The 21,132-nt window shown below is 40.2% G+C and overlaps 1 protein-coding gene across 11 annotated transcripts in view; it reads right to left on the minus strand.

The window, feature by feature from the left end:
- The window catches only part of EVI5 (ecotropic viral integration site 5), a 136,950-nt gene that overhangs the window by 90,377 nt on the left and 25,441 nt on the right, over positions 1-21,132 (minus strand). For 8 of the 11 annotated variants that reach the window (XM_045027138.1, XM_045027139.1, XM_045027141.1 and 5 more), the window contains 8 exons: positions 15,512-15,741; positions 12,356-12,545; positions 6,342-6,566; positions 4,349-4,423; positions 3,275-3,400; positions 2,516-2,659; positions 1,301-1,390; positions 1,098-1,195 (listed from right to left, as the gene is read on the minus strand). In XM_045027138.1, coding sequence (XP_044883073.1) covers positions 1,098-1,195; positions 1,301-1,390; positions 2,516-2,659; positions 3,275-3,400; positions 4,349-4,423; positions 6,342-6,566; positions 12,356-12,545; positions 15,512-15,660 — 1,097 coding nt within the window. In that variant the 5' untranslated portion in view covers positions 15,661-15,741. Of the gene's footprint in view, positions 1-1,097; positions 1,196-1,300; positions 1,391-2,515; positions 2,660-3,274; positions 3,401-4,348; positions 4,424-6,341; positions 6,567-7,738; positions 7,761-10,169; positions 10,191-12,355; positions 12,546-13,946; positions 14,051-15,511; positions 15,742-21,132 lie in introns of those variants that run through there. The other 3 variants (XM_045027140.1, XM_045027145.1, XM_045027144.1) reach the window with 3 other exon arrangements.

Genomic DNA, 21,132 nt, shown 5'->3' on the forward strand with positions numbered 1-21,132 from the left:
TTGGCCTGTTGTTGGGATGTTGATTTATAAATACACTGAGTTACCTCACTAGAAAGAGACGGAATACCAGATCTATTGGCTTTAATTATTTTGCCTCCTCTCCAGCCAATCTACAAAAATGGTTGGATCATGAGAGGAAAAGGCTCATGAACACAGAAGGACAAAGGAACTCTGGCAGGTTTCGGAGGTACCAAACTGAACACCCTCCTGAGGATGTCTGAAGTTAGGCATGCCTAAGTTACCACAAAGGGATGATACAACTTTAGGTAGGACAGATGAGTGTAGACAGGTTTTTAAATCCGCTCTAAATGCCTTTGCTCCTACTGCAAAACAAACAATACTTTGGTTTTAAGAAGGTGGTCTGATCACTGTACACCACTGATCACCAGTGATTCCCCAAAAGGGAAGAACCAGAGGTGCGCAAACTCATTTGGCTTTGCAGAGTAAGAAATGTGGATACAGGGCCCAGTCTCAGAATGGGACAATTGCACAATTCCACTTCAGGATAGGTAGAGGCATGATACACAAGACCTGAGGGGGGTGCACTCAGAGATCAGAAAGGGGACAGAGGTGAACCTAGCCTTGTAACCATGACAGTAGTACTGAGCTCTTAACCGGCAGTAAAAAGTTACAACTGTTCAGATTACAAACAGCACTCATCTTGATCATACAAGCAATCCTCATTGTTGTGCAAATGGATTTTTCACCTCTAGAAAATCTAAGTCATAAGTATGAATCCAAGACTAATATTTTTCAAAACTGTTTTTTATATTTTAGTTTATATGCTGTTTACAAAAGTCAGTGTAATTTATGAGGATCATGCAGCTTTTCAAAAAAGTATTTTAGATTGCTTATTTTTCCTCTGAGACATTTTAGTTACTGTAATCAGCAAAAAAAATAGTGATTACTAGTTTTAGAAGAATTATTATGCTGATAAAAATTTATACATGCTATTTGCTGGAACTAATATATTTAGGGCATAAAATACTAGAACTACTTAACAGGGAAAGCGCAAAATAAAATACTGGGCAAATATCTTTACAGATTCACAAAGCAAGAGGCAACAGTACAGTATTTTCTCAAAATGGAGCACATACTTTTTCATCTTTTTTGCATTGTATTTGACTTGGTAAGATGCTTGGATTAGTTTGTCTGGGCCACTGTCAAACTGATGTGGAATGACCTTTTGAAAGTGCTAAAAAGCAATTCAGAGAATATAAGTAATTAGTATTGGCAAATACATATATTCATGGCTTTCAAATGAACTTGCATTTAATACTTGATTGTAAATTTAATTTACCTGTAACATCCCTTCCATGTCAAGTTGCATTAATTCTGCTTGGTTCATCTGAAGAACTGCTAAACCTACTCGAAATACTATTTCTAAACCCTGGAAAGAGAAGTTTTTTAAAAAAATGAATTGCTGGAATTCCTTAAGGCAGAACAATAACCAGCTTACATAGTGAGGTAGGGAGCTGGCCCAGCAGCCTGGCCAAATCCCAGAGTAAGTCATGACAATATGCCTTCTTAAAATCCCATTTAAGTTACAGTCAGTCTTGCACTCTTCACCTCACCCTAAATTTATGCAGTGAGGATTAAACGCTGCCAAAAAAAAGCTACCATACTCGTCTCAGAAGTGACAGCCTTTCAGTGGCTGGTGAAGTAAGCCCATTCACATACAGGGTACTATACATGTGCAACCTTTATTAAAGTCTTATATGAACTTTTTGGTAAAAACAGTGCACCTCTCTCTCAGGAAAGAAATGTTAGTTGTATTATACCACTTCTGAAATAATTTAAGTAGCTATTTAAATAGTCCTTTGTAGCTACAAAGGAATGAGAGACACGTTTACAGTACTGAAAACACTCTTGATGTAGGACAATAAGATGTACATTGGCACCTATTGGTGCTAAAAGTTGTGAGTTTGGAGAAGCAGCATTTAATGTGAAAAAAATGTTACAAACTGAAGCCTATGAAGCTTAATGTTTTCATTTTGAATTTGTGAGAAGTGCCAGATTGACAGTCCTGCAGAATAACTTCTTTATCTGCAGGTAAGATAATCACCAGGCAGCTGCTGCCTTCCAACATTTCCTCTGCCTCCTCTATATCCTCCTCAAGCTCTCTCAACTTTGACCAGAATGCAGCATTTCTGCCCACGGAACTCCATTCCTTTACTGAAAGAGTCTGATGTTCTAGCTGTGAGGTGAACACCTCTCTACTACAAACTAGTGCTGCCCATTTCATCCAGAGCATGGGGTCAGATGTGGTCAATGTTTCATTGCTTTTTTCCCCCTTTAACACTTCTGACTCTGTGGTATAAGTTCATCCAAAATAGATTAGCCTTTTCTTCACAAAATACATACAGAGAAAGACTGGTTACCTAACAAAACAATGAGATAAAAACATGCTTACTTTCAAATCTGCATGCAAGACCCCCCAGAAAAGTAGAATTTATACAACTACCTAACTGACAGCATTGTTGGAGTGGTGAATGTATTACACATATTTGCTTACCTCAGACATAAAGATATCAAATATTCTTGTTGCAATTGGTAGTGGAAAAGTTGTAAGAAAGATAGTTAAAAACCATGATGAGGCATACATAGAAGTATGGAAACTCTGAGACTGAAAGTGCACATAAAGCTCCGGTAGTTGCTCCTGGGAGAGAGGATCAGAAAGTAAATATTAAACAAGAGCTAATGCCACCTCTTACAGTTTCAGTTAATGGGGGGGCGGGAGGGAGAAATCACTGACATTCAGTGAAGAATGCAAGTCCAAGAGTTTGTAGGATACAAAAAAAATGTTTAAGCATTTATACAGATTACATACAATTACGTTAGAAAAAAAGATTAAAAATAACAGGTACTCGAACATGAGGATTTATACAAGCCAACCACTGCATGACTGAGGTAAAGAAGCAGATAGCAGGCATATTTCATTGGTATCTTATAGGATTTCTTTCATCTTCCTCTGAAGCACTGGCACGACCCATTGTCAGAGAGACTACATTAGCAAATGGACTAGTCTGATCTGGTATGGCCATTCCTACGGCCCTAAACATTATTAATTATTTGGGGGGGGGGAGGAGTAGCTCTCCCCCTCCTCCTTGGCTCATGCATTAGGAGTTCCTCTTGCAGTTTTAATCTGCTTATAAGCAAATGTTTTGCCCAACATCTGAAAAAAAATATTTTATAGTACAAGTGTATAACAGAAGTAGGCTAATAACTAATTAACTACGTAAGATACTATACATTTAACAGCTTTTACAGTTACCTGTATCATGTATTCAAACTGGTACATACAAAGGCCCAGCTCAGCCATACTTGGTTTAAAGAGTTCTCGAAGTCTATAATCTTGCATTAATTTGACAAACACACAAAATGCTTCCTCTTCTGGCATCTATACAGACAAAGGCACAATGAAAACTTATGGACACAAGCCAAGACATGCCAATTTCCGCCCCCTCCCCCCAAGGACTTATAACCAATTATGGTTTACCCAGAAGTACACGGGCTAATTTAGGATTCATACTGGAGTTATTCAAAGTAAATGCACATCCCTGTTCTGACAGCATGAACCTAAGAGAATCTACATAGAGAACAAATATATAATAATAGGCTCATCAATTTAGTAGAGAAAGATATATATGATCCAATGGCTGGAAGTTGAAGTAGACAATTTCTGACTGGAATTAAGGCAAACATTTTTAAATAGTGAGTGTAATTAACTATTGAAACAGTTTACCAAGGATTACAGTGGTTTCTCCATCACTGAATATTTTTAAATCAAGACTGGAAGTTTTCTAAAAAAGATCTTCTCTAGGAATTATTTTGGAGATGTTCTAGGACTAATACAGGAGGTCAGACTAGATAATCACAATGGTCCCTTCTGGCCTTGGAATTTATAAAGCCTATTCTAATCTAGAGCACTGATGCTCTAACTGTGAAATAAAGAGACAGCTCTGAAGTTTGGCACATCATTAATTCAAATGACACTTTGTGGTCACTCAGCAATTAAGGTCGCTGAAGTTGAAATGAGTAAGAGCTAGGGTAACACTGAAGTAACTTTTGAAAAAAGTTTGAGAAATAAGTGTTCCCCCCTCCATTGAGAAAGGTCACTCTTTATAGGAGATGCTTCTTGGGAAGGACAGAAGCAAAGAAAAAAACTAATTTGACTAAAAACTTTAAAATGTCCTTGACTAGCAAAGTATCTGGCAGTCCACTGTGAAAGAAATTATGGAAAAGGAAATATACAGAAAAAAGAATCCCATCACATGGTACTACGCGGTGTTCTGCATTCTAGTAAAACATTAGAGGTTCTACACATTTGACATAATACTCTGTTTACCTGCATAAGCAGCAGCCCAACTATAAAAGCACTTCCTTGACAGTATCCAACCTCACGATCCACTAAAGAATAAGCCTAGAAGATAAAAATCTTTAAGATTTTGAAAAGCAACAATTAAAACACTTATTTCCACACTGGTTGCTGTTTTTCTGCTTTTGTTTCTAGCTACTAAAAGTGATGGTCAACTTTTATCCAACTCTTTCAGTAGTCAGAAGCTTAAAATGCCAAGCAAAGTGACTTGTGCTTGAACTGAACACAATACTTGAGTGGTTAACCTCTGAAATACAGGCACGGTCCTTCCTGTTGGAGCAGTCATCTGACAACAGAAGCTATTTTGGATCAGCTTCTAAAGAGCAAGCTCCCAAGGGAAGATTAAAGGTTTGAAAGATTTTCATTTTGGAATGAGTACATTGGCCATATTCAAATAAGCATTTCTAAACGCAAACTGTAAAGGCTTTTAAACTTCAAGATAGCAGCAAATCCTTAATGGTTCTCAGTATAGCAAGACTGAGACTCCTATGTCAGCCACAGATCTATTATATTTGTCAAGTTATGGATTGTATATGGAAACAGTCACTCAAAGCTGTGCCCTTGTTCAGTCATTAGTTTTGTATCCTCAAGTGGGCTACAGAAAAGGGTTTCAAAAAGTCTCCTAAACTAAGACATTCTACTTGTGAAGTTGAAGGACCAAAGCTTCATGTTTGCCAGGCTGTTTCCTTGTTGATTGCTCTGTTCAAGGCCAGTTTACATTAACAATTTTTCCTTTAACTCCACTAGTTGAAACAGATGGCTGGAATGATTTCCTCTTCCTAGTCTGCCTGAAACAGATCATGATAGCAAGGGAGCAGCATTAATGGGATCACAGCACTTGTACATATTTCAACAAATAATCTGGCCTTCAGAGTACCCTTCCTTCTCTGAAGTCCTAATAGATTACAGAATTTCTATTTAGAGGTCAAATGATCTAGTGGTAGCATGATGCTTCAGAGGACTGAGCTCAATTCTATGTTCCCTAGGCCAGCATAGAGCAGAAGCATTTCATGTTATTTCTGTCACCCCCTTTTGAAAGGGATGCATGCAGTCTTCAACCAGAGGAATTTGTTAATTTTAGGACGATACAAGGGCAAACCTGGGCAACAGGCTGCACAACACTATCACCTCTTCTCTCCCAACCAGTCCACCCCCAATTCCCACAGCTGTCATGACAGAGCCTGGCCTACAGAGGGAGTAGTTCCTGTCTGCAGCACAGTTATTGTGGGGGGACTTCACTGAGGAGCAAATGCTATGGAGTTAAGAGGTAGACACAATTTTCATGAGTTTTCAGTTGGCTCTAACTCTAATAAGAGTAGCTAAGGTTTATTGGGTTATGGAATTTGGCAGCAGGCCAATTTTTCTGCTGGATAAGGATTTCAGCGTGGGGCCTGGACAATCTTTTTTCCTAAATTAAGCCTCAAAATAGTTAAGTCAGCTAATAAATGCAAGGAAATTCTGGATAAAATATTACTCTGCAGTTAGAAGTCATCTTGTTCTTCAGCACTGTAGCAAACTCAGATCAGTCTGGATGTTTCCTTCACTTTGTGCTACAACACCTAGACTCAACAGGATTGTTTGAAGATTGAATGGCACTTCTAATTTTCAAGTTCTTGTTTTAGCCAACTGTCACAATATGTGTTTTGTTTTACTGCACAAGCTATTTCCATTATGCTGTTAGTATTTAGTATTGATTTTATCTAAGATAATCAAGTAAATATTTTCTACTGCTGATAAAGTTAAGTTATTCCTATAGCTAAATATACACCTATCTGCAAGCCATCTTTGAAACTGGGCTATCAAGAGGTAAAACAATTTTTATACTAAGTTACAGCCTTGAAAGTTCTATTCTCAAAGACTAGCGGCTCTTAAAGATGCTGCAGCATGGGTATGTTATTTGTAAAGCCTCCATCAGTGTTCCAATATTGTATACTAAAAAAAACAAAAAACATTGTTAACTTACCTTCATAACATTAAATAAAACCTCCTGCCCAAGACTGTCTTTTTCTTTAAAAAAATCATGTTCAGGATATGTTCTAGCAATGTCCCTTCTTATCAGTTTTTCACAAGGAGAAGTCATTTTCAAAAGCTCTGAATATTGATCCTTTATTGGCATGCTTTGAGCACTGCATAAAAGCTGCCAAACTATTGCTCTAAAATGATGGGGTATCCCTTTTCGAACAAGCTCCTAAAGCATAAGAAAAAGGAAAGGAAACTCATTAGTGCTTCCTACAGTATAAATACGTAAATTTCTAAAACAAACTACAATGAAATTATATTTTAAATCTTTTGTGAAGGAAATTTCTCAAGACTTAAGTTGGTTTACAAAGGAAAAGTACTTTCTAAAACAATTACATAGTCCACAATAAGCGCTTGAGAGATGGGTGTTTAAATGGTGATGCAACTAAACTCAGCTTTGTTTTCACTTAATAGCAAAAGAAAGGAGCGTTGACCAAGAAGATGCCAGGAGTATGATTACTATGCAACTTAATAAACACTAAAAACTTTTTAAGTGTATTTTCAGGGGATAAGTAATTACATTCAGTAGTCTAGCAACAAAAGTAGTCTTGCATCTGAAGAAGTGGGTATTCACCCACGAAAGCTCATGCTGCAAAACGTCTGTTAGTCTATAAGGTGCCACAGGATTCTTTGTTGCTTTTACAGATCCAGACTAACACGGCTACCCCTCTGATACTACTCAGTAGTCTAGCAAATCAGGGTACCTATTTTCTGAGCATCTAAGTAGTTGCACATACTTTCAAGCACCATCACCACATGACTACTATGCACCAGAAGTTAACTGATGCAGTTACAATATTTTAACATACCACAAAAAAATGCCTTTAAGAGACCACACCCTTTGTTACATTTGTAACCTTTGATTCAGAAATGAGAAATCTTTGGTTGGAATAAATCCCCAATGAGCTAAAATTTGAAAATTAATAACAAAATGGTTACATAGTATTAGCCAATACTGATATTTGCCAAACTTATTTTAGGCGTGTTAGGCTACAATGTTAATATGGTACAACAAAAGTCCTACTTCTATATTATTCAGATACGGGTCTGCTTGACTAGAGACAATATCCACCAGAAATTCTTGCTTTTTTTTATTTTTTTTTTGCTTAATTTCACTGATGTCAGTGCTTCAAATATTTTTTAAAGCTATTTGAACATGAATTCAGAGACAAAGGCATACCAAGAGGGTAATATGTTCAGGTTCTCTGACTTTTTTTGGTTCCATGTTATGGGACATATATAAATTCTCTCAAAAGAGACAGACAGCTATTACACAATACAAGCCTCTCCTGAATAAATTGGTGCATCAGAAACAGATTCTTGGGGCCTCTAACAACTTACTTATATATTCTGTCTCATTCCAGGGGTGCTCGAGTATTGTACTTGTATTTACAGATCTGTCAAGAAAGACAGAGTGATAAGGGGTTTGGTTGCTTGATAAAGATTTTAAGAAAAAGATACAGCTCAGGAAGTTTAGGAATCATGGGGACAACCACCAACCACAGAGTTATTCCCTCAACAATGCAACATAGTTCCTTTCCTATGCATTTTCTAGCACTTCATCTAATCATTTGTTCTGGGTAAGTTCTTGAAGCAGGATAACCTTCTTTTACTTAAGTAATCCTTTCACTAAGAAAATATCGAATCCTGAAAAGAAAAAAACTGGTAGCTGTCATTAATGTAAGTTTATTAAATAAGATTTATGGAGAAGTAGAAACTTCTCCATAGTTAAGGTTGAAACCAGGACCTTGTTACAATGCTATTTCAAACACCCTTGCAGGTAACCCTCTATTAATTTAAAGGATAAGTCTCAGTAATTATCATTTGTCCAAGTCTTATGAAAGTTGAGCTGGTACTTTTAATTTCAAGACCTTCAATTTAGCTTCATGTTAAAGTTTTCAAAGACTGCCTCTCTATTTGTCAAAAAAACTACATAAAATCATTCTCAGCATTGTCTCTTCTGGGAGTTTCCAAGGGCAAGGACAGCGCTTAAAAAGTAACAATTTAAAAAACAATTACACAGTTTCTTGGTGAAGTCAACAAGGAAAGGAATGTAATTAACAAAGAACCTTCACTACAGCAGGAGCTGTTCTGTAGCTCTACAGCAGTGAGCTCCCCTTTAATCTCCTTAAGGGAACAATGCCCCTCTGGAGCTCCACTTTAGCAGTATCTTAGTAGCTCTACTGATGATCCCTTGCTGATTCAGGGAGCAGAGCTTTAACTCTCTGAACCAGCTATGCTCCCATCAGCTCATAAAAGCCCTTTATGACATGCCCCCCCATCCCTGCTCCCATGTGATAACTATGCCCCTAAACTCCCAAAAGCTGCCTCCAGGTATTGCTTCCCAACAATGCACCACCCTCAATCCCCTACATCTCACTCAATGTGGCAGAGGAGGGTTAACTCTTCATCTCCACTGAATTAAGTTACCTATGTAGGTATGCTCTACAAGGTAACAAAGATTAACTCTTCCTACACACCTAAAGAAACAGTAGTGGTACCTGGGCTATATGCCAGGAAAATACTGCACTTGGTAACAGGCACAGCATCATTCTTTATGCATGCTAGGGGTACGGAAAGGTAGAACCCCTAAGGTCACCTTTCAGAATTATGTCCAGGTCCATGCTTTGAGGTGGATGAAAGTGCCAAGGATGGAACATACATCAACCTGTCTGAAAAATAATGTACCATATGTTTATGTTCAGAGTTTCAAAAATTTCCCCAAGTCTACAAGCCCAAGGGCAGCCTTTGTAGCCAAATCTGAAGACATCTCTTCAGAGAAAGCAATGCCCATTGGCATTAATGGGAAGCTGTTGCATACTGTTCTACACTGTATTTAATTGTAAAATTGATAATCCATCTTATTAGTTTTAAAAGTGTAACTTACTAGTAGAGCTGGCTGAACAGCAAAAGAAAACTCATTGAAAAGATATTCCACTAACATTCGTTAAATTTGTTGACTATGTTCCCTGAAATAGTATTTTGACTAGTTTTATAATTGGCAAAAATACCACAAAAAACGTTTGACATTAGAGTATGTGACACTCAAATATTTTCACCGAATCCTACTCAGATGCCCTATTTACTACAGTCTCTTGCTTTTGTCTAGTCTTCCCTCCTCTTGACTTCAAATCGCTTTCTTTCCATGATCTATTATGGGTACCTTTTCACAAGCTGTCTTTGCTGTGTGAGCAGAAACAGTCTGTTTCCTCTTTTCCTTCTTTTCTCTGACCTCAAATCTTTCTTTCACTTTCCACGTTATGTTCTTTCTTCACAGCCGTCTCAAAGAAATTACACACACACACTAATTTCTCTCCATCTCTGCTCCCCATGGGGCTTGGAAGTTACTCAACATCTAGCAGAACTAAGCCTACCTGCCATCTTCCATATCAATTTCTGGCCAGATCCAACTGTCACAGGCCAATGCCTAGTTAATAAATTATTTCCCCCCCACCCACCCACCCCACTCCAAGCCACTGGGAAAGGAGCTCTCCCTGAATCCTACAAAGTAAGGAGCCCCTGAGCATAAGTTATCTATTAAACAGACATTAACAGATCCCTCCTTCCGCCAAAATATTCTGACTGTTAGAAAAGAGAAACCATCCTCTCTTCCTCTCCTCTTGTCCTTTTGGCTGCTGCATGGATAGTAGTGGTACGGCATCTTAAGTTATTGTATTCCTCCCACAGACCCCCTGTGAGTTCTCCTCCCCACTGAAGAGCTCCAGCACACAGCTGTGCAGCAGAGATCAAACATCAGTGGAATAAAACTGACCTGATTCTTGAACAGAGCCCTGTGTACAGTAGTGAAACTGACAGCAGCAGCAAAACTGACAAGACACTGGTCAGTTCTCCCTGGGAAGACAACACTGCATTGGTTTATGCTGATCATAGTTTGAAGTTATATTTGCATCTATAAGGTGCTAGAAACCTAATTTTAAGTCTGCAAAACTGCTTGCACTTGCCAGGAAAAAAAGATTCCTACTTGCCTCAGACAAGTGGGCTTTCTAGTCTTTGACAGATGTTGGGTGAGAGATCTGAAGTATCCTCACCTGCACAAATGATGCTCTGTCACATGCCGTTACATAAGTAGCACAGGCTCTGACCATGAAGTATATTCTGTCTTCAGAAATACGATTAAGGAAATGAGGAATCTTTCCTAGTTTGCAGTGCATTTCCAATGGCAGATTTCATTGAAAATGTTCAATATTCTGGACGTACTAAATATATCTGGCATTACATAAAGACAGATGGGGCATACAAGTCTGCTAGCTCATAAATAGAATTGATTTTCAGAATGAAAAGATTAAGTTAGAAGTTTCTATTACGGCTGTCAAGCAATTAAAAAATTAATCGTGATTAATCACACTTAAACAATAGAACACCATTTATCTAAACTATTTTTGGATTTCTTTTCTACATTTTTCAGATGTTCATTTCAATTACAACACAGAATACAAAATGTACAGTGCTCATTTTGATTTATTTTTATTACAAATATTTGCATTGTAAAAAATAAAAGAAATAGTATTTTTCAAGTCACTTAATACAAATACTGTAGTGCAACCTCTCATGATCATGAAAGCTGAACTTATAAACGTAAAATTATATACAAAAAAACCTGCATTCAAAAATAAAACAATGTAAAACTTTAGAGCCTACAAGTCCAATCAGTCCTACTTCTTGTTCAGCCAATCACTCAGATAAACAAGTTTGTTTACATTTGCAGAAGATAATGCTGCCCACTTCTGACTTTCAGGTGACATTGTAAACAAGAACCCACCATTCCAGAGGACACGCGTACATGATGATTGGTTCTCCTCGATAACGAACCAAAGCAGCGTGGACCGACGCATGTTCATTTTCATCGTCTGAATCAGATGCCACCAGCAGAAGGTTGATTTTCTTTTTTGGTGGTTTGGGTTCTGTAGTTTCTGCATCGGAGTGTTCTTTTAAGACTTATGAACACATGCTCCACACCTCATCCCTCTCAGATTTTGGAAGGCACTTCAGATTCTTAAATCTTGGGTTGAGTGCTGTAGCTATCTTTAGAAATCTCACATTGGTATCTTCTTTGCATTTTGTCAAATTTGCAGTGAAAGTGTTCTTAAAATGAACATGTATTGGGTCATCATCCGAGACTGCTATAACGTGAAATATATGGAGAATGCAGGTAAAAGAGAAGGAAACATACAATTCTCCCCAAGGAATTCAGTCAGATTTAATTAATGTATTTTTTTTTTAAACTAGCATCATCAGCATGGAAGCATGTCCTCTGGAACGATGGCCGAAGCACAAAGAGGCATATGAATCTTTAGCGCATCGGGCACGTAAATATCTTGCATCTCCAGTTACAACAGTGCCATGTGAATGCCTGTTCTTAATTACAATGTCACATGAAAGTGAGAAGTGGGCAGCATTATCTTCCATGAATGTAAACAAACTTGTTTCTCTTCAAAATTGGCTGAACAAGAAATAGGACTGAGTGGACTTATAAGCTCTAAAGTTTTACACAGTTTTGGTTTTGAGTGCAGTTATGTAACAAAAAACTATATTTGTAAGTTTCACTTTCATGATAAAGAGATTGCACAATAGTACTTGTATGAGGTGAATTGAAAAATACTATTTCTTTTGTTTCTCATTTTACAGTACAAATATTTGTAATCAAAATATACAGTGAGCACTGTACACTTTGTATTCTGTGTTGTAACTGAAATAGATATTTGAAAACATAGAAAAACATCCAAAAATATTTGATAAGTTTCAATTGGTATTCTATTGTTTAACATCACGATTAACCTTTTTAAAATTAAATCGCATGAGTTAACTGCAATTAATTGATAGCCCTAGTTTCTATCACTTATTTTCCAAAAAACATGGAAGACCAATTGGAGAATAAACCAAAATAGCACCAGTTGCATTGCACTATAAAAAAAAGTGTCGTATAATACTGACTAATACCTTAATTTGCTTTTCTTTCTTTTTGTATACATCTTCCCATTCATTTACAATTCTTCCCCACAGAATCCAGGAGTCTTCTTCGAGATGGCTGAGGTTGCTAGAAGCTGATGAACTAGATACAAGGGAGGAGCCACTGTTTCTTCTTGACCCATTTACTGAACGCAAAGATTTGCTGTCTGTCTCCAACAGTCTGCAACATACAAAGCTAGTTACAGTACTAACCATATTAGATTAAACAATTTGATTATCAATAATGATGCAAAGGAGATGCAGTCTATGAAGAGAGGGTGAAAGTTATCCAACAAATCCATTCATTGATACTGTTTTACTTAACATGTTTTTGTAATAAAAATTGTAAATGAAATGACAACTACTCCCAGCCTGTGAGCGTTGTAGTTAAGCCAACAGGAGAACTCTCTCCTGTTGGCTTACAGTGCCTACATTAGGGAGCTTACACCGGCGCACCTGCACTAATGCAGCCGCACTGCTGTAAACGCTAGTGTAGCTGTGCCCTTATTCCTCTGGGCCCCTCCAGACAGAGACTAAATATTGAGCCTGGATTCATCACCTGCTTCCTGTTGGCTACTGATTTTGTGAAAAGCTCAGGGGCAGCAGGCACTGGGCCTTAAGATCTACCTATCTTCAAGTAACAACGAGCCATGTAATAAAAATATATCCATTTACTTCAGTCTAGGTACTGGATAGGAAGCAAGATATCAGACTACACTTTGAAGTCTAGGAGACGGTGTACTATGTTCCATATTCACTTAGCACTGGAGCTGTATTTATAGGAAAGGGGGGGTGCTATGAAAGCTAAGCCATGAGTCAAGTAAATTCTGATGTCCCTGTGCTAAAAAGTAGCATCCAACACCATATTGGTGAGGTCAAGTCGTTAATTTTTTTCAGGAAATTATAAACTTCTGCACAGTATTGACCATGTATGTGCATAAATCTCAGTGCACCTACACATTCAGGTTCTCAGATAGAACAAACATTTAATTCAAATATTTACATTGTCTTTCCCCTTCTCTGCTCCTGCCCATTAGCATTTATAAAAAATCCTAAGTACTGTGTAAACAAAGCATGCATCAGAATGTGATTTAATCCATAAAAAGCAACATCTTACAAGTGTGATCTTTGCAGTTTTATTATTTTCAGCTTTTGAACAAAAGGCTTAAAGTAGTAGGGTGTGCCTTTAACCTCAATGGTCCCAGAAGTTTAAATCTGAATTTAGCCCCAATTAATGGAAACAAAAAGTCTCATTTTCACAAGAAAAAAAACACTCAAAAGCTGAGATGAACAGAATCACTAGCCAGCTGTATTGTGTACACATGAAAATGCATTTTGAAACTTCTACAAGCCTAACCTACCACATACCACTACAGACTTAAAAACTAGAACTGCTTTTCTCAACACGCACCATGCTAAACACGATCAGACTCCAAATACCGTCAGAGAGAAGAGCTATATGTACTTTTAAAGCACAGAACAAACATTTTAAGATTGCAAAACCTAAGGTTTTGACAATCTAGGTTTTCTTCCTCAGTTTCTAAGAAATTCTACTAAATTTCTATTATAATTTGAACCTTACCTTACTGAATCCATTGCCCTCAGATTTGTAACATGTAGTTTCGTTATATTGTAAGTAGTCACTAAACACAGAATACAAACTGCTTAGATTCATGTAAAACCCTATCAATGATTTACTATCCACAAACAGATCCTTTGGACTGCACCACTCCAATACACTTCTTAGGAGGCCTTCAATAAAAAGTAGATAGTTTTGCTAACTTAGAGGTTAAAACCATATAATTTGGTTGCAGGAAGTTTAAGTTTCCTTGTGTCACTTGTCCTTTGGGTTCTTTCACTATAGCCTGAACTGTTTAATTCACCTATATCCCCATCTTCATGTGTAGGCCAGTTTCTCTCCCACACAGACAAGGAAATCTGAATTTAAAGATATCACCAGCGGCAATTTGTCTGGCGAGCAGAAACAAGTATGGCTTCCTGGGTTCAGAGTTCAATTCTTTACTTCCAAAGAGCTGTTCTAGTTTAAAAAAAAAGTAGCAGATTCAAAAAGTTGTGACACAATACACAGCAGCTTTCAAGATAAGTGCATCAACTCTCTCCTTGAAAAAGTGTAATCTTGATGTGAAAAAGCAGGCTTGGTGTGAACTGTTTGAAGGAAGATAAGCAATGGGACTCCTTATCGCCTATTGAGTGTGTCATAACCAATAATGGAGTTCTAGTGAAATGTATATAAGCTTCACTATAGCTAAAATAAATGTCCTGTTTTCAAGAGACAAGGAGAAATACTCCAATCCAACCTGTAAAAACAAGACACGAGGGGGATAGATTATTCCATTTATGGAAAGTTTTGAAAGCGGTCTGAAAACTGTTTGCTAAATTAATTTATTCAGACTTTAAATGCCCATGTCTTTAAACCAAGTGCTGTTTTATGGAATTAAATAAAAAGCATGTTCTTAAAATGTCAACTTTACTGAAACAGAAGGTCTGGACCTCTGACCACAATTCACAGTTCATGAGATAAACTGCTTAGAGAAAGGTTTACCAAAAGGCCTGACTAAAACCAGATAATTGGACAACTAGAGGTCTGAGATGCTACTGATCACCCTTTAAAAAAAAAATCTTTGTATCCTGGCTCATTGGGGGCTTTTCTCGACAAGCCCCCAGTGAGCAGAGAAGGATAAAACTAGACTGTTTAGGAGTCACAAGTCTGCACCCTTTCATATAGGTTTAAAAACCAGCATTAGTATATCACAAACCAAGGAACAGGTTAGGTGAAAGCATCAGGACTTGAGACTCCCCTCAAACTGTATCCCAGAATCTCATGGGCTCCAGCAGCAGTTGTCAGTACAATTCTAGAAACATTTAATGATTTCTATAAAGCTAGAAAAGGTAACAAATGTTTTAGAGGTTCTGAAAAAGCAAATGCTTTTTTAAATCTCAGATTAAGAATATTTAAAATGCACATTCTTTTCCTTGCAGCTAGCAGTTTTAAATTGAGTCAAATATTGGTCCAGGAAAAACCAATCACTTTTAATGGGTTCTCTGCTATAATTTTAATAAGTCTATTTTGGTTCTCATTTTACAATTTCAAGAGCAAAATATGAAAGCCATGTTTCCCCCACTCACCTGTTCTGTTCCTCTAGTTTAGCCAATAATTCTAAATCATCTGGACTCAACCGTGTTGGCGAGGATGGTGATAGCGCTGGAGTAGAAAGAGTGGTAGAGGAGGATGTAGTGTGTAATGAGGCAGATGGACTTGCCACCTGACTGGCCATTTGACTGACAGTATGCGATACAGTGTTCTTCACCCATGAGAGAGTAGAACTCAGCTTTCCTGCAACCTTGTCTGTCGCCACCTGCAAATTACAAAAGGAAAACGGGATAATAGAGGTTATTTTTGTAGACTGATCAGCAGGCCCACTCAAACCAGTGGAAAAGGTATTTAGTGGGATAGCTATATTCTACAAATAAACTGAAGTGTTTGTCATGTATTTTGCACCTTCTAAAGAGTATGACTTAAGGTTATCCTGTTTCCCAGAATTACCAAAGTTGTTGGAAGCAGCCCAAGAGAAAGGTATGGGATTATGTTAAGATGCTATGTGAGAACAAATATATAAAGTATGCGACAGATTCACCAAAAGGATATCAAGGAAGCTACCCAGATACCCACAGGGTTAGTGTAGGTACAGATGTTGGCAAACCACGCTGTCCCTGCACTGAACCATGTTATTAGCACAGTATATTATGCACTTTCTGCTATGCTAGCCTAGTCACACAAGACAATGGCCTGGTGAGGGAAACCAGCCTTAATCAATCAGAATGAAGTAAACAGGTGTATCAATCATATAGTAATAAGTAACCTGTGTGATGTCAATCATGTAATACTGAGTAACCGGTCTGTAAGAAAGAGAATAAAAGCGGCGGTCTGGGACTATCCAGGGACGCCTCACTGCAGCTTTGTCTCGTCTCTGTTTCCCGATACAACATCTGGTGACCCCGACGTGATCCAGACACAGGACCCCCGACTCATCGGCTGGCTTAGCCTTGGTGCACCTCAGCGCAACGCGCTCCCTCGTGAGTAATGGGGGGGGATTTATCCATTGAGCAAAAAGATCATGCAAAAGAGTTATTGAAGCTTATCAAACAGGACGGGTGTACTGCAGTATCGTTACGGCACTTGGAGGAATTGCTCCGAGTGATTGAGTATAAGTGCCCATGGTACTCGAACCGAGGCTCCCTAGATCACTCCGATTGGATAAAGATCGGAGAGGCATTGTTTAGGGAACCTCGAGCCGAGATCCAACATATTCTGTTGTGGCAGCACTGTTCAGCTGCGGTGGGGAGATTACGAAAAGAGGCATCCCCCTCCGCACCTCCCTTGCTCTCGGTAGAGGCACCTCCCGCCTATCCCCGAGTGCTCCCACCAGCCCCTTTTTTAGCACCAAAAACTTCTACACCAGTGGTGGACACCCTGGGGCAGAAGTCCCTTCATCAGGGTGCTGTCTGTGCCGCCCTTGCAGCGGCGCGGGCGAGCGGGCAGGACCCCTTATTGGAAGAATGGGAGGGAGAAATCCCTTTGATGTTTCCCCTGTCTTATGACCCTCCCAATGAGGCAGGTGAGGTGGTAGCTCGGCAACTCCACCCTCCCGTATTCAATTCTTCGGGAGCTTAACAAAGCGGTACGTGAGTCTGGGCTGCGTTCCACTTATGTGCAGGGTATGATAGAAGGGATCGCTAATAGTTATACTATGATCCCAGAGGACTGGAAACATCTATTTTGTATGATCCTTTCCCCTGCACAGTACGTGGTATGGGATAATGAGTTTAGGTTGGCAGCCCTAGCACTCGGTAACGCGCAGAATACTGCTGAGCAAATATATGGGACAGGAGCTTTTGCCACCATGGAGCAACAATCTATATTGCCCATGGAATCTTTTCACCGCACGGCAATGTGCATTCAGAGAGCCTTTCGGCGCGTTCCAGCCTCTGGCAAGCCCCTTCGATCATTCACAAATGTTAAACAACAAGCTACTGAACCTTATCATCATTTCGTTGATCGCCTCAAGGAGGCTGTTCAATGCCAAATTGACAATCCGGACGCTCAGACGGAACTCCTTTTACGCTTAGCGTATGAGCAGTCCAATGCTGACTGTCGGAAAATTCTCCAAACTATCATTCACCGCCCTAATTACACACTCGCTGACATGTTGCAGGCATGTGCCGAAGTGGGCACTCAGACCCACGCTATGGCACTGTTGGCGGGAGCAATCCGTCAAGGTAACAAACCTACAGGTAACTGCTTTAACTGCCAGCGACCTGGACACTTCAAAAAGGAGTGCCGGGCCCCAGGAGGTGGTGCTCATAAGGGCGGAACTAAACACCACCGGGGGCCGTCCTCTAAAAAGTGCCCAAAATGTAATAAAGGATATCATTGGGCTAATCAATGTCGCTCCTCAACCCCAGATAATTCGGGAGAAACTTTCGACCGGGCCCCCCTCCAGCCCCGGTTGTTTAAAGGAGGGAGCTTTGCCTGCCACAGCTGCTCGACCAGCCACAAAAGGCAGTGCTGGTTTGGATCTTATTTAATGCAGTAGATATGCAATCCCCTCTCCCTGGTGACGTACTCCTCATGCCTACGCAGCTTTCTGGTCCCGCTTCCCCAGACACATTTGGGTTAATTTTGCCTCGTTCTTCTGCCAGTAGTCAGTCTATTATGATTGTGCCCGGAGTTATCGATTCTGATTTACACCGGAGTTATTTATGTTCAAATTTGGAGTCATCTTCCCCTTCAGCTAAAGGCGGGAGATTCTTGGGCTCAACTGCTAATCTTACCTTACACAGCGCCGGCCGGACCCAGCCAAGCGAGTCGTGCCGGCGGATTTGGTTCTACTCGCGTTAATCTGGAGCAAGGTCTCCTTTTTCATCCACAGATTGCTGCAGTATTACAACACATCCAAACCCACAAGCCGACCGTAAGTATATCATCAACGGTAAGGAGCTCTATGGGTTGCTAGTCACTGGAGCGGATGTTTCAGTAGTTGCACAAAAGCATTGGGACCCTTTCCTGGCCTTCCGAAGTTTCCCCCTCTGTTTGGGGAGTGGGAGGCCCGCAATCTTCTCGACAAAGCACCAATTGGCTCTCAGTATGGGATAGTGAAGAGGGGCGAGAGGTTGCAAAAATTCGTCCGTGCATTTTGCCAATTGACATTAATCTCTGGGGGCGAGACCTATTGTCTCAGCTGGGAGCCTCCCTAGTGGTGCCATGACACGTCAGTGCTTTTTACACACTGCCCTCCCCCCTGGAATGGAAAACCCACGTCCCAGTGTGGGTTGAGCAATGGCCACTCCCTCAGGAAAAATTAATAGCCCTTAAGGAATTAGTTCAGGAACAATTAACCGAGGGACATATTGAACCTACTACTAGCCCATATAATACTCCGGTCTTTGTTATTAAGAAAAAATCTGGACGCTGGCGATTATTACATGATCTCCGAGCTATAAACAAAATTATGGAACCTATGGGAGCCCTTCAATGTGGGACCCCGAATCCGAATGTTATACCACATGATTATCAGTTAGCAGTAATCGATCTTAAGGATTGTTTTTTCTCTATCCCTCTCCTCCCCCGTGATCGAAAGTACTTTGCCTTTACTATCCCTGTTTTGAATAATAGTCAGCCAACAGAACGCTACCATTGGAAGGTTCTTCCCCAGGGTATGCTAAACAGCCCCACCCTCTGTCAGTTTATTATGTGAATCAGTCTCTCTTACCCTTTCGCAAACGGTTACCCTATGCTTAAGGTTTACCATTATATGGATGATATCCTCATAGCAGGGGACAGAACTCCCTCCTTCATGGCAAACTGACCTGCAAAATATGCTCCAGGAATACGGCCTTCAAATAGCCCCAGAAAAGGTACAATGTATAGAACCTTTCCTTTATCTGGGCCATAAAATGATGGGCCACTTATTCCATTCCGATTATCCCGCAAATTGCCTTGAAAACCAACATTAATTACGTCACCCTTCAACAAGTCCTGGGCATTATTAATTGGGTACGTCCCTATTATCGCCTTGATACTAACATGTTAAGTCCATTATTTGATGCTCTTTCGGCAGGGGCGTCACCCCTCCGATATCATTTCTCTCACAAAAACACAATTAGATGCCATTGAGCAGGTAAATCAATCTCTCGCAAAGGTTTGGGTGGATCGTGCCTGTGGATAACGAGCCTCCACGTCTCGCTTGTCTTCAAGGGGTGACCCAGCCTTGTGCCGCCCTCTTTCAAGCACCCGAGGCTGGGACGGTACGAATCCTTGAATGGCTTTATCTCGCCCATACCCCGGCAAACACCCTTACTCCCCTTCCCTCCATGCTTGCCTCCCTTATCACCAAGGGACGCCAGCGAGCGTGGGTCCTTTTAGGCATTGATCCGTTGAAATAGTACTTCCGATCCCTTTGCATTTATGGCAAACTCTTTGTGAAAAACTAACCCCGAGGTTCAGTGTGCATGCTCAGCTTTTACTGGGGTCTTCTCCTGTCACACTTTGAAGGACCCCCGTTTCAGCATGACGCAGCGATTACCCCTTAACTTTTGCTATTTACTCTCCCCAACCCCGCTGCCAGATGTGCTTTACAGTATTTACGGACGGGAGTCCAAACCGTGGGGTTCTCTCTTGGCGTGACCCATCTACTACCCACTGGTGTTCTCTGTTTACCCTACCCCAAAGCTCCGCCAGCGTGCTGAGCTGGCTGCAGTAATTTTAGCCTTTAATCGTTTTTTCTATGCAACCGTTTAATATTATCACTGACAGTTTATATGTAGCCAATGTTGTTTCAAATTTATTAGTGGTAGCTATGTATTCACCAGCACTAGATAAAAATTTGCTAGCTTTGTTTTTAGCATTGCAACATCTCATTCATTCCCGTACCGATCAGTTTTTTATTGCTCATATTCGAAGCCACCAACCTTTCCCTGGCATGTTGACAGAAGGCAATGCCCAGGCGGATGCCCCAACTCAGGGCTTTCCCTTGTACTCCTATAGAAAGTCATGCCCTACATCATCAAAATGCCAAGGCATTGGCTAAACAATTTCAGATCCCTCTTTCTGATGCTCGAGGTTATTGTTCAACAATGTCCTCAATGTACCCTTAACCCACAGGGTCCTCCCATAGGGGTAAATCCCCGTGGTCTCGGAGCCAATCAACTTTGGCAGATGGATGTCACCTTTTTCCCCCTTTCTCCCCTTGGAAATACCTGCACGTTGTCGTCGACACATTTTCTGGTTACACTTGGGTAACTGCCCAAAAAGGGGAGGCTACCAAACATGTTTGTAATCACTTGATTCGCAGTTTTTGCGGTAATGGGCAGCCCACTGAGTTAAAAAACCGACAATGGTCCTGCTTACTGTTCCTCCGCCATGGCCGCATTTTGTGCCCGGTGGGGCATTCTCCACAAATTCGGCATTCCTTATAATTCCCGGGGTCAGGCCATTGTTGAGCGGGCTAACCGCACCCTAAAGGAGGCCCTTACTAAACAAAAACAAAAAGGAGGAGTGCCCCTATCCTTGCCAGATAAGGAAGAATGGCTGGCTCGTGTCTTGTTTACTCTGAATCATTTGAATTTAACTTTGTTTAATAATCAGTTTTTATCTAGAGCCCAGCGCCATTATAGACAGACCGAGCCCCTTCCGGCGCCGAAGGTAATATATCGCAAGTTGCCAGGACCAGAGTGGAGCCTGCCTGTGC

This window comes from Mauremys mutica, chromosome 8 (assembly GCF_020497125.1).
Source record: "Mauremys mutica isolate MM-2020 ecotype Southern chromosome 8, ASM2049712v1, whole genome shotgun sequence".
In the NCBI taxonomy this organism is placed as follows: Eukaryota; Metazoa; Chordata; order Testudines; family Geoemydidae; genus Mauremys; species Mauremys mutica.